The sequence below is a fragment of the Leishmania donovani genome, chromosome 20 (assembly GCF_000227135.1).
Source record: "Leishmania donovani BPK282A1 complete genome, chromosome 20".
NCBI lineage: Eukaryota > Euglenozoa > Kinetoplastea > Trypanosomatida > Trypanosomatidae > Leishmania > Leishmania donovani.
The window spans coordinates 114761-126440 of record NC_018247.1 but is presented as its reverse complement, the minus strand read 5'-3'; the positions used below and the strand labels follow the sequence as shown (position 1 = coordinate 126440).

The following is an 11680-nucleotide window of genomic DNA, read 5'->3' as shown; positions in this document are numbered from 1 at the left end:
CACAGCATCTCCATGTGCGCACGTGCTCCACACCGCCTTGCCCCGCGCTCCGTCGTCCACGCGCGCAAGCACACAGCGGCCGCGACTGCCAGTCAGTGAGGAAGCAAAAGGTGTGTGGGGTCATCAACAAGGGTGATCAGACGAGTTGTTCGTCGTAGACCTATAGCTCATCACGCAGTCGCACACGTCCGGGCACTCTTCAGCTGCACACCCACACCCACGCCCGCATCGGCCCTGGTATTAGGTTCGAAGGCAACAGTGATGTCACGCACCGCAGTGCGAATGCGGTGTCCGTGGAGAGATGCCACATTCGTCATTTGGGGGCGGGGTGGGAGCACACGCATGCGTCCGACACGCACACACACACGCACGGGTCAGGCAATTCAATGAATGGATTCGGTTACTCAAAGTGTGTCATGTCACCACGCCGGCGACGCGCGCCGGCGCTCGACAAGAGATTCCCTGCTTTGGTGTATCATCACACGCGCACACATGCGTCGAGGGGTGCCTGCACTTACCTACGTATGCAAGTATGTGTTACATATTTGCGCCGCTTGTCGACTTCAGAAAAGCGGAGCAGACGTCGAAGGATCGACGCTGCGCAGAAGGCTGTCTGTTTCTCGTTGGAGACCGACGTGAGTTCACATTCAGTCGCGTATTTGTGGTTAGAGGAGAGAATGATGGGAAACTTCATCGACAAGTGCTGCCTCTGAGTTTGTGAGAAAGCGTCAGGAATGATCTTGCACGTGTGTAGTGGTGCACCTGATTGGAGGCGGGGCAAAGGGGAAGGCGGTCCACGTGAAGTACATCGGCAGCCCGCCTCTATTAGGGAGCGAGTGAGCGAGAAAGCCATTGACAGGAAGAAATTAAGGAGGGCCTACGTGAAGGACGCAGATGAGGGAGTGATGGCAGGGCTGAGCGCACTGGGTACTCCGGTCAGCAGCAGTAGAGCGATAGGAAGAAGGGGTCTCACGGAGCATGCGGGGCAACGAGAGACAGGAATCGCTCCGCCTCCCTATAGCTCAGACGTATACGCGAAACATGTTTTATGATGAGGGGCAATGCCGAACGGCAGTAAACCATGAGTAATTGCTGCAGGCGGCGCAGTGGTGCCGTGAGGATGTCGCGCTCAAGTGCGCTCGTTCAAACCGAGGTGGGCGCTTGTTCGTTTGTGCTCTTCTTTGCGGTTTAAAGGACGTCACGGAGTTGTGCGCGTGCGCTCTTCCGGAGAGAGACGACGACGTGCAGAGCAGAGAACGCTCAGTAATGGTACACTAGGAAGTCTTGTCGCGCTTGGTACCGGCGAGCAAAGGCACTGCCCATCGCCGTGGGCTCACTGAAGGCGACGTGCTCCGGTGGCACCACGAATCCGTAGCACACAGCATGCCGGGCCCGTTCAATCATCGAATAGGCCACCCCACGTCCGCGTGACGCCGGTGACACCCACATGAGCCGTACACCACACAAAGGAGTTCCGGTGCACCAACTGTCGCCAACGCGTGTCACCTGCGCCCGCAGCTGACCTTCCACCGTCACGAGGCAAGAAGAAGAGTCGGAAGTGCCTAGGGCAGCAGCAACTGTAGTGTTATCCTCAGTGGTCGAGTGCATCGGTGGCTCCGATGAGATCGCTGGGCTCGTCCACACCGCTCGATAAGCTCGAGGAACGTCTTCTGCTACGCACACTCCGTCCACAAGCCACACGGGCACGCGGCTTGCTGTTTTTGGTGATGCGCATCTCACGTCTTCTCTTGTGGCTTTGACGTGCACAATCACCACACAGCCACCGTGGCTGACGGCCTCGGGGCTCCCGATGGATTCGTGGGCGGTGTGCAGCACCGCCAAGACCGCGCTGCGCAAGGTCGCACTACAGCAGCTATGTCGCACTGTTTTCTTTTTTCGGTGTCCGCCTGGCGCGCTGTCATCGCAGCCTGCGCATGCAGCAGGTGCCCCCTTGCCTCGACTTCGCTTTCGGCATACCCTCTCAGCGAAGAAGTCGTAAAGAACAATAGTGGCAGCAGCGAGGAGTGGCCTGGCAGACTCCGCCACACCGGTGCAGCAGCCGGCCTCCCCCTCCACAACGTACCCCGGACTAAATACGTGTTTTTTGATATCTGCAAGGCTGCGCCACGTCGAAGGAAGCGTGTGTGCGTCTGAGTCCAGGTCTGTGAACTGCACTTGTGCCGGCATTCGGAGCGACGTCGGCGCGCGGGCGATGCTGTGTCAAATACAGTGAACAGAAGGCGTGAGCACATGCGCTGACGAGAGAGTTGTCGCTAGCACACCGTTACCGCACGCTCAGACAGCGTCAAAGGTGGAGCGAGGAGCCATCTGTGAGCCGCATCCACCGTAAAAAAAAGCGTATGGGACAGAGAGACAAGGGGGTTAGATAGACAGGGCGCGATGGAAACGGCAACTTGCGTACGCGTCAGTGTCACAGCAGTGGAGAGAAGGGAAGGAGTTCTTCAAGTTCAGTACTCCGGCCATAGAGCATGAGGCCAAACTAAGCTGCACCTCCCCACCACCACACGCACACCACACACACACACACACCAGCCCTGTCACAGGCCCCCATCCGCGTCGTGCGAAGCAGCCGAACACGCGCACACACACACACACACGTTACAGCGATGCGCCTACTCATTCATCGGAGCATCGCCTCGGACTCAGACTCCGCCCACCATCCCCGCCTCGCAGGTCGCCGCACAGCCGCTCCCATTGTGCCGGTCGCCACGCGGTGCCGCCATCGGGGTGGCCCAGGCTCCCCACCACCCCACCGGCAGGGCAGTGTGAGGGCCTGGTGAGGTAGGTGCGGGTCAGGCTGGCGCATTGCCCATCCCATGGATGGCGCACACGTCTGCACTGTCGCGACTCGCTCTGACGCCACGCCATGCTGGGAATCACCACCGACATTCGCAGTGCTGCATCGATCTGAGCCCCACTTGCGCCGTGGGTGCTTGAGCCCGTCAGCACGCGAAGATGCCCCCTGTCGCTAGTGTGAAAAGAAAGAGGGGTTGCAGGCATGAGGTGCGCACAGGTTGGAAATTAGTCAACGGGCCATGTGAGTTGGATGCAGCGTGCGTGGCTGTGCCTGCGCGTCGTACGCGTTTTTGGCTGGAGCGCATGATCGACCTCCGCCGGATGTGGCTGCAGGATGCACCGTAGACAGCGTCCACGCGGAAACAGGTGGTGTGAGGCAAGCAGCGGAGGAGTCATACGAAATTAGACTCTGCCGCACGGGATGCACCTGTAGAAAAAAGGGCTGACTCCTGTTTATGTCTACCCGCAGCAATGATACGTCTGTGTATAAGTTGGCCTATATGCCGAGCTCCCCTTCCGCGACAACTCCAGCCGACTCGTGCTCAACGCGGCGATCCAAGAACCGGTGTGTTGGGCAGCAGAAAAGGCGGCGGTGAAGGCTTCGTCGGTTCCGCCGAGGCCTGTCGTGAGTCACGAAGTGCGTGCAGCTGAGGCAAGTAGAGCACCTTCAGCTCCTTTACCAGTTTGGCCACCTTCACATCACGCTCCAAGTGGCTTAGCGGGGGATCCAGTGGCTCTTCCCCGCAGACGGGACACGCGTGATCCGCCGCTGACACTCCTTCCACCGTCGGCGGCGTCGGTGCGCAGCACTGACATAGCACCGCCCCACAGCACGACATGGTGAGCGTCAGCAGCGGCAGATGATAGCACTGACAACAGAAGAAGTCCGTCAGCCTCGCGTCGAGGTTCGCCAATTTGCCTTCGTCGATGAGCTCATTCAGCTCCTTGATGTCGTCGCCGCTCACAGCAGACGGCACGACAGCCAACACCCCTTCCTTATTCAGCAGTGAGTGAGGCGAGTCGAGGCGGCGGGACGACCGACCGGGTTCTTCCTCACCCCACATAAGGTCGACACGGCGCCGCCGTCTGGCGAACTCCGATTCGGCGGCGCCGTCAGTGTTGAGAGAAGGGCCCTCTTTGGCGGCTCCCTCAGCTGCACGGCCGCCGGCATTGCCACAGTCCCCAGTGCCACCGTCAGCACCGACAGCGACGCCTGTGCGGGCCCCGGGCGCCGCCACTCGGGCCTCTGCCCAGATGTCAGCGTCGATACCCACGTGCAGGAGATTCTCTGCATACGTGAAGACAACCAGGTGACCATCTTGCAAGAGATCCTCGTTGACGTTGAAGAAGATGTGCTCGAGAGCGTCAGCGGCGATCACGCGCAGCGGCACCGGCTCATGATCTGCGTCGGCGGCACGACCAGCGTATGATGTCTGCACCATCACGCAGTTAAACGTGAGATCGTCCTTTTCCAGCGACAGTGTGGAGGACAGAGGCGACTCCCTCCAGCAGAGATCTCTCAGTCGAGAGCCCGATATCTGCAGCGGCGCGCCTACCGCGGGGACGACAGCGCTGTATTTCTTTGCTCCCCAGGCCCGCACATGGCGAGAGCGGTGGGCCGTCTCTCGAGATGCTGCGATAAAGAGTCGGTCGGGGGGCAGCGCCTGCGGCACCCTCGAGCTCTGGCCCTTGACAACAAACACAAACTGCATTCGCTGAGATTAGAGCACCGACAAGCGGGACTGAATAAGGAGAAGGAGGGTGGAGGGGGCGCCGGCAGGGACTCGTCGAGGCGCGACTTTGCGCTGCTCGCCCCCCGTCCGCCGCCGTGCACAAATCAGGCGCGCGCTATTTTTCAATGCAATCAACGTCCTGCAGTATTCACACGCACACACGAGTAAAGACGCCTACGTGCGTGTGTGGCCGTCAATCCCAACACGTGACCTGCTGAAGACGGTTGTGCGCCCTCTCTCGGACACGGCGGGGGAGGGGGGGGGGAACGAAAAACGGCACCGAGTACCCGGGAGAGCTGGTGCGTGCGTGTGGGTGTGTTTACTGGTGAATAAGAAGGGAATAAGTGGGGGGGGGGTACATGAGACATGCGGAGAGAGTAGACGAAAGTAGAGAGTGATAGCCTCTTCAAAATTCTTGCAAGGCAGGTATGCGGAGCAACACCCTCTCCGAGAGTGCATGCGCATGTGTCTGTATCTGTGTGTGCGCCTAGTGAGCAATATCCTTCGCGGTGCCCCAACCAGAGACACGCGTCGCAGAGTCCACCCGCACCAATGCGGCGTTCACGGCATCGATCCAGGCATTGCCTAGCAGTGGCGAGATGGGGGGCAAAGGCGCGGCGTCAGTTCATGCCTTGTTTTCGTTCCCAGTTCGTTGTTGTGTATCCGCACTCCGCCCACCCGAGCGCGAGCGACTTCTTTCATGCACGTTTTTGCTGAAAGGGTAAACACATGGATGCGCACGAAGAGCCTCTAACGGCGGCAGCATACCGGAGCCGACGTGCGTCTCTGTCCTCTTGGAACGGTGGCCAGGGCGAGAGAGGGAGGAGGACGGCCACATGAGCCGCACGTGGGCTGATGAGCAGCCTCGAACGGCGTCTTGTCGACCCTTCTCCTTCCCCTCCCTGTGCAACGCTACTGGTGACGACGTGGTGATGTGCCGTACACGACCCTCGACGAGTCTGGCGAGACCCAGCGTGGGCACACGTGAGTTGCGGCGCGGAAGTTATCCGCACGGCGCTCGAACAAGAGATCCGATGGGCCCGCGTTAAGCATTATTTCCTCGCCCCTTGGCAGTGCACCGTAGGCCTGACGTGCCGTCGCCGCCTCGTGTGCCGTTCCGTTGTCTCTGTCACCCATACTGTGCGTCTGCTTGAAACCCTGCAGCAGCCTCGTACGAATATCCTCCAGTTCCTCTACCACCGGTAGCGGCAGGGCTGGACGACCGGCCCGGTGGGCGGCAAGCACGTAATTGATCTCCTTGATCCCCTCCAACACCGTGGGGTGGTCTACCGAAGATGAAGTGAGCCCAGTGGAGATAGCAGCCGCAGAAAACGGCTCAGGAGCAGTATCAGTGCCATTGGCGGACGTCGCCATCGCCGCAGGCTCACCCGTTTGCCGCTGCAGTGAAGAAGACAAGCGCGCAAAGGCGACGGGCGCCTTCTCTTCGATGTGCGGGCGTGGGGGTCGACAGCGCGGCTCCGGAGCCGCCGCCGCCTCATCATTATCGGTGCTCCAGCGTTCGCTGAAGCCCAGTGGCGTCTCGCAAAACGTCGCGAGGGGGTACGTCCTCGCCTTTGCCGGCGGCGCGCCGCCAGAAACTCCGTGTACGCTCTGTTGGACTATCGGAGGCGACGGGCCATGGCGAAGGTTGCTGGAAAGGACGGCGCGCTGCCGCTCAGACGGTGCTGCTGACTGCCCATCGGCACCGGCGGCATCCCCGCCGTCGTTAGAGCACGTGTACACGCTCTCCAGGGAGCTCTCCAGCTCGAGGACGCGCCGGTGAAGACGGTGAATCAGCTCTCGCTGGAGTCGAATGTGCTCCACGAGCTCCTCCCGCGGCGCTTGCCGGAGCGCCTCTTCAAACATGAAAGCCCGCCAGCAAATGGAGGTCTGGAACCGGAGTAGGGGTAGGTGGAGAAGAGGGAGAAAAGGGGACGGATACCTTTGCTGTCGTTGTAGCGCGCGGCAGTCGCAGCGACAGCCCCTGTCTGCGCTCGAGAAATGGTGTGTTCTTGGCCGCCCGTTTGCGGGAGAAAGAGGGAGAAAAGAACCGCTCTCGAGTAGGCGACGCGGTTTCGTGCAAGTGAGTCGCAAGGCGTGTGTGTGTCGCTCTTTCCTGCCGTGTGTATGAGCGTGTGTCTGTGTCGGTCGGTCGGTCGATCTCTCACCCACGCAGCAGCCCCTGACCGTCAGCAGGGGGTGGGCAGCCGGGTCGCGATAATGCACGCAACACGAAAATGAGCACAGAAGTGGCGGGAAAATGGGGAGCGGCATGTACAGCAAACCGTCATGTCCTCGCCAACGAGAGAGCGAGAGGAGAGTAGAACGCAGGGGAAGGAGGGTCGCAACGTAGACAACGCAGCGCGCATACACGCGCACGTCGGCGCACCACGTGCTCCGGCACACCGGCGCGTATGCGAAGATGCAAAGTTCTACGTGCATGTGTGGCGTTGCTGGTGCTTATGCGGGGCAGTCACTCGCTCATGGAGGTGGCTTAACACAACGAGGAGAGTGGGAGAGCCAGAGAGGCTGGGCGGAGTACACCTCATGGCTACCGCGCTCGTGCATGGGTGAAGGTGTATGACCACGACTGGCTATACACGCGGGGCAAGTCGCTACGACAGCGGACTCAAGGACACATACACACGCACACTGGCACACACGCATCTCTACCACGCACTCCTGCTGCGGCTCTGCTCGAGCAACTTTGCGACGGCCGCCTGCCCGTAAACGGCAGCGGCGGGTGATGTCGGAGTCTGGCCAGCCTTTCGCTTCTGCCCCGCCGCGGCCGCGTTACTACCTGAAGCAGCGGCGGCTCCAGGACGCAGCAGCACGCGCTCCCGTCGCACGATCGGCGCGTGCGCAGTCTTGACGACTGACAAGGGAGCCTCGACGACGACGTCCTTCTCATCCGCCTCCGCGGCGATGACGGCAGAGTCGGCACGGCGTGCTTTGCGGGCAGGGGATCGTGCCACGGCGCGTGCCATTGGTGCCGTGCGTGGCGCATCGCCAGAACTACTGTCTCTCTCGCTATCATCCGAGGCAGCGTGTGCATCGCCTACATCATCGCGTGCCTCATGCGGACTAGCAAAAATGTCTGGGCCGTCTCTACGGCCCTTCTCGGTCAACTTGTCCTGCCTCTTTGCTGCCGATCGCGCGTTCCTCTGCATGTACGCGGCGCGCACCTGCCCCGCCGTCATCATCGGTTGTCCGTCCAGCAACTTCATATTGGGGAACAAGCGAAGGAGACGCTGCTGCACCGCGATGGGAACCGCACTGGTGCCTGAGGAAGAGGTCGTCGCTGCCACGTCTGCGATTCGCTCAGCGGTGGTTAGTCCGGCTGCCTTGTCCTGCAGGGCACCCTCCTCGATGAGCGGGTTGCCGCGCACATTCAGCTGCTCCAGGTAGCGGCACCGGCGTAGGGACGCCACAGATGCGAAGAGGTTGTTGCTGATGTCGAGGATGTGCAGGGAGCGCAAAATGACGCCATCCGGCTGAAGAGAGGTGAGGTGGTTCTGTGCTAGCCGCAGCTCCGTCACCATGGGCAGAAACCACCGCACCGGCAACGAGTGCAACTCACAGCCGCTCAGCGACAGCTTCCTCAGCCGTGACAGCCTCTCAAACACAGAGAGGGGGTGCGCCAAGGCCAGCGCGTGCCGCCGCTGATTGTACGCCGACATCTCCGGTGAGCCACCGAAGGGTTCGCGAGCGGCTGCAGCGGTGTTGGAGGCCGACCGATCCGTCGGGTGTGCAGCAATCCCTCGGTGATTATGTCGCTCAGCCGCGGACGCTCGGCGCTTCTTTCCACGACTCGCGGAATCGCCGCCGTCGTCGTCAGCGGGCATGGTGGTGGAGGCGCCGTCGGCCGCGTCGTCGCTATCCTCGTCATCCGCCGCTGCACTCGCGCGACCTGGAACCTCACCACACTCTGTCGCCACCTGCTCCACGCCCCAGGTCGGAAAGAGCTGGCAGAGGTGCGTGTTGCGAGACAGCACGACAGTCTCGCACTGCTGAAAGGTGGAAAAAATGTCGTAGTTGCGTTGCGCCACCGCACGCAGGTCTGCACTGCTGTGACTACTGCTCCTGCGCAAGGACTCAGGTAGGTGCTCACGTGCAGCTTCCATTTTCACTGCATCCTCGCCAGCCGTCGCCACGACATCGGCAAGGAGCGGAGAGTGCAACTGCAGGCGATTGTCGTTGGCAATGAGGGTGCGCAGGGTGAGGGCGGTGTGCTCGAGCCCTTCCAGCGACTCCACCGCGCAGAAGGAGATGTTCAGAACGGAGAGGCACGTCCCGGACAAGCCCTTCAGCGAAGCAAGCCGGCCGTTGTGCGCGACGTTCAGGTTAGAGAGGTGCTGCAGCGTGGCCAGGGGACTGAGGTCTGTGAGGTCATTGCCCGACAAGTCCAGCTTCCGCAGCTGACGGCAGAGGACTCCAATCGAGGACGGCAGGGCAACGAAGCCTTTATTACTGCACAGCAGCTGCCGTGTTGTCTCCACATCTATATCAAGCGAGATCGACTCCACAAACTTCTTCGCTGTTTGCGGGGAGCTCTTCGTCATGGCCCCCACAACCGCGTCGCGTGCAGCCTTGGCCTCGATTTGCTGGGCCCGCGTGAGCTCGATCCCGCCGGGCGCAGAAGTCGTGGAGGCACTGCCGCGACGCGATGCGCGCCTTGCGGGTGGCTTGGCAGAGGCCTGCGGCGGGCGCCGGGGGTTCTGCGACGGCGCACCACGCGGCCCTGGTACTGGCGTGCAATGGCGCTGCATGATACGGCAGAGCGACCTCGTTTTAGGACGCAAGCGTTCACGCGGCCACGAAAGCCTCTCTGTTTCTCTGGGTGTGCCGACGGCTGTGCGGATATGCAGCAATTGGATTATAGGGAAAGGGCAGAAGAAGAGGTGAAGGATTAGAGAAGCGAGTGCAAGAGAAACGCACACGCCATCGGCCTCATTTCGCTTCTCTGTGCATGCACACGCAAGAGGGAAGGAGGGAGGGAGAGAAGGGGAAAAGAATACAAGGCAAGCAGCACCGGCGTTGCCCGCCTCCGCTGCTGCTGCTGCTGCACACTTCCTCCACCCGCTTTCGCCTCACAGCTGGAAGAGTGAATTTTCAGCAGGGGTCCACATTATCATCATGAACACTGCCCCTCCTCCTCCTCTTGTTGCTGTTTTGTGTGTTGCAAACGACAGTCGCGTCAGGAAAGGGCTCAGCGCAACGTGTGTGAGAGAGAGAGAGAGATGTAGACAACAAACAACGACAGCCTGAACACAAACACACTCACAGCACACATCAAGTAGCTCACAGCTATCCCAGAAACAAGGCCTGCAGTGACGTAGAGAGAGAGCGAGGTGGTGTTGGGGGGTGGAGGGTGGAGAAGACACACAGAGCCAACCCAACATACGTGCGCAAGCCGAAGCTCTGACGCGGGCGGCGTACGTACAGCTTAACAGCGCGCCGGGCTCCCCGCAGCACAACAACAACAAAGAGTCAGCGTAGTGCCTGGCGGTCAAGCGCTCCGTCAAGAGCACGAGATCTACAGCACCAAGGAGCGGCCATCATGCACAGCACCCGGCATTTTCTCCGGGTTCTGGTGGTGGTCGTACACAGTAAAGGCGCTGATGAGAGCAACCGTCAGGATGTACGAGTGGTAGCGTTTCAGTGTCTCCAGAACAATGTGACCGGTGCGCAGGTACTTCTCATTCGGGTTGCGAGAAGTGATGTACTTGGTCATTCGGTGAAAAGCCTCCTGCGAAAAGCCGCCGCGCATCACGAGAGAGCTGCGCAGCATGGTTCCTCGTCTTCCTCTTCCGCTTCTGTTGGAAGGGGGTTGCGTGTGCGTGTGCGCTGCGATTATGCGCGAGGAGTAAGGAAGACAGGGTGCGATCCGGTGGATGGAGGAGAAAAGATGCTGCCGAGGGAGGCACACAAGCGAAGACAGATCGACCTCGTATCACATACGGGCACGCGTAGACAGACCAGCCGACTCGTGTAGATGAACAGGCGTGGGTAGAGAGCACTAGGGCAAAGGAAAAAGGAGCGTCGTAAGAGTGGCGCAGACAGCGGACGGTTTACGCGGGATGGTCGGGTGGGTGAGGGTGGGGGTGCAGCGTGGCTGCTGTGCTGAGAAAGACGCAAAAAGACGAAGGGGGGCACGGAGGAGAGAGCACGACATCCACAAGTGCTTCCATTTTGGGCATCGGTGAGACTTCGCCGATGCATCCGTCCTCGCTCCTCGCACTCCCCTCAGCGTTTCATTCCACAGGGAGGAACGCGGAGCGCACAAGGTGCCTAAGACATGCTCGACGGCGCGAAAGCCCTACACAGATGGAACACACTAGCACTGGCGGCGAGGCGCCGCCCTTGATGCGAGCATCTCTGCCACCCTTCTGTTCAACTCGATTTTGCTTGTTTTCAGGCATTTTGGCCGGCTTTGATGCAGTCCTTCTACTTGGCAGGAAGGCCTCTCCTTCCCCTTCATCGCGTAGGCACTCACGTGCACACAAGTCTGGAGATCTGGCGGTGCACACCCGCTGAAGAACGAATCCACACTGCAGTATGGGTGTGGGTGTATGGCATGCGCCACTGCATCCCCGCAACACTCTCTCACGCGCGTATGATGCACCCTCACGCTCACGTGCGTGTTTGGTAAAGGACGGCGAAGACGAGAGAGCAAGCGAAGCGGACGAGAGAAACAACACGCAGGAGGGAGGGGGAAGTAAGCACAAAAGCAGCTCAACGTGACGGGCTATCGAGAAACAGGGTGAGCAGAGAAGGTTGTACAGCCCGCATTGCTCATTTCTGTTCCGCTTTTCAGGCAGCTGGAGTCAACCCTCACGATTGAGTGAGGGCACCGCTCAGTGCTTCGTACCTCAGGGTCCAGCACACCCGCTCTCTGTGTCGGGAAGCCAAGCAGCCCCTTATGTCCCTGCCGATGCCAGACCACCTCTGGCGCAGACAGGGTCAAGCACCCCACGGCGCAAGGAGGGGCCAGAGCGAGCCGCGACAGTGTAGACGTGTGCGCCATCCATGGGATGGGCAATGCGCCAGCCTGACCCGCACCTACCTCACCAGGCCCTCGCACTGCCCTGCCGGTGGGGTGGTGGGGAGCCTGGGCCACCCCGATGGCG

The 11680-nt window shown here is 60.7% G+C and overlaps 6 protein-coding genes across 6 annotated transcripts; all 6 read right to left on the bottom strand.

Moving 5' to 3' along the window:
• Positions 1-1260: 1260 nt before the first annotated feature.
• Positions 1261-2187, bottom strand: LDBPK_200390 (hypothetical protein, conserved; the record flags this gene model as incomplete). Its single annotated transcript, XM_003860331.1, has 1 exon — positions 1261-2187. The coding sequence occupies one exon, from the start codon at positions 2185-2187 to the stop codon at positions 1261-1263; it is 927 nt and encodes a 308-aa protein (XP_003860379.1).
• A 450-nt stretch (positions 2188-2637) lies between these two features.
• On the bottom strand, positions 2638-3021 carry LDBPK_200380 (hypothetical protein, conserved; the record flags this gene model as incomplete). The annotated part of the gene is made up of 1 exon (XM_003860330.1): positions 2638-3021. One exon carries the CDS (start codon positions 3019-3021, stop codon positions 2638-2640), a length of 384 nt encoding a protein of 127 aa, XP_003860378.1.
• A 338-nt stretch (positions 3022-3359) lies between these two features.
• Positions 3360-4529, bottom strand: LDBPK_200370 (hypothetical protein, conserved; the record flags this gene model as incomplete). Its single annotated transcript, XM_003860329.1, has 1 exon — positions 3360-4529. The coding sequence occupies one exon, from the start codon at positions 4527-4529 to the stop codon at positions 3360-3362; it is 1170 nt and encodes a 389-aa protein (XP_003860377.1).
• Positions 4530-5462: 933 nt separating this feature from the next.
• On the bottom strand, positions 5463-6416 carry LDBPK_200360 (hypothetical protein, conserved; the record flags this gene model as incomplete). The annotated part of the gene is made up of 1 exon (XM_003860328.1): positions 5463-6416. The coding sequence occupies one exon, from the start codon at positions 6414-6416 to the stop codon at positions 5463-5465; it is 954 nt and encodes a 317-aa protein (XP_003860376.1).
• An 803-nt stretch (positions 6417-7219) lies between these two features.
• LDBPK_200350 (hypothetical protein, conserved) lies at positions 7220-8674 on the bottom strand (the record flags this gene model as incomplete). The annotated part of the gene is made up of 1 exon (XM_003860327.1): positions 7220-8674. The coding sequence occupies one exon, from the start codon at positions 8672-8674 to the stop codon at positions 7220-7222; it is 1455 nt and encodes a 484-aa protein (XP_003860375.1).
• A 1412-nt stretch (positions 8675-10086) lies between these two features.
• On the bottom strand, positions 10087-10341 carry LDBPK_200340 (hypothetical protein, conserved; the record flags this gene model as incomplete). The annotated part of the gene is made up of 1 exon (XM_003860326.1): positions 10087-10341. One exon carries the CDS (start codon positions 10339-10341, stop codon positions 10087-10089), a length of 255 nt encoding a protein of 84 aa, XP_003860374.1.
• Between the last annotated feature and the right edge of the window lie 1339 nt (positions 10342-11680).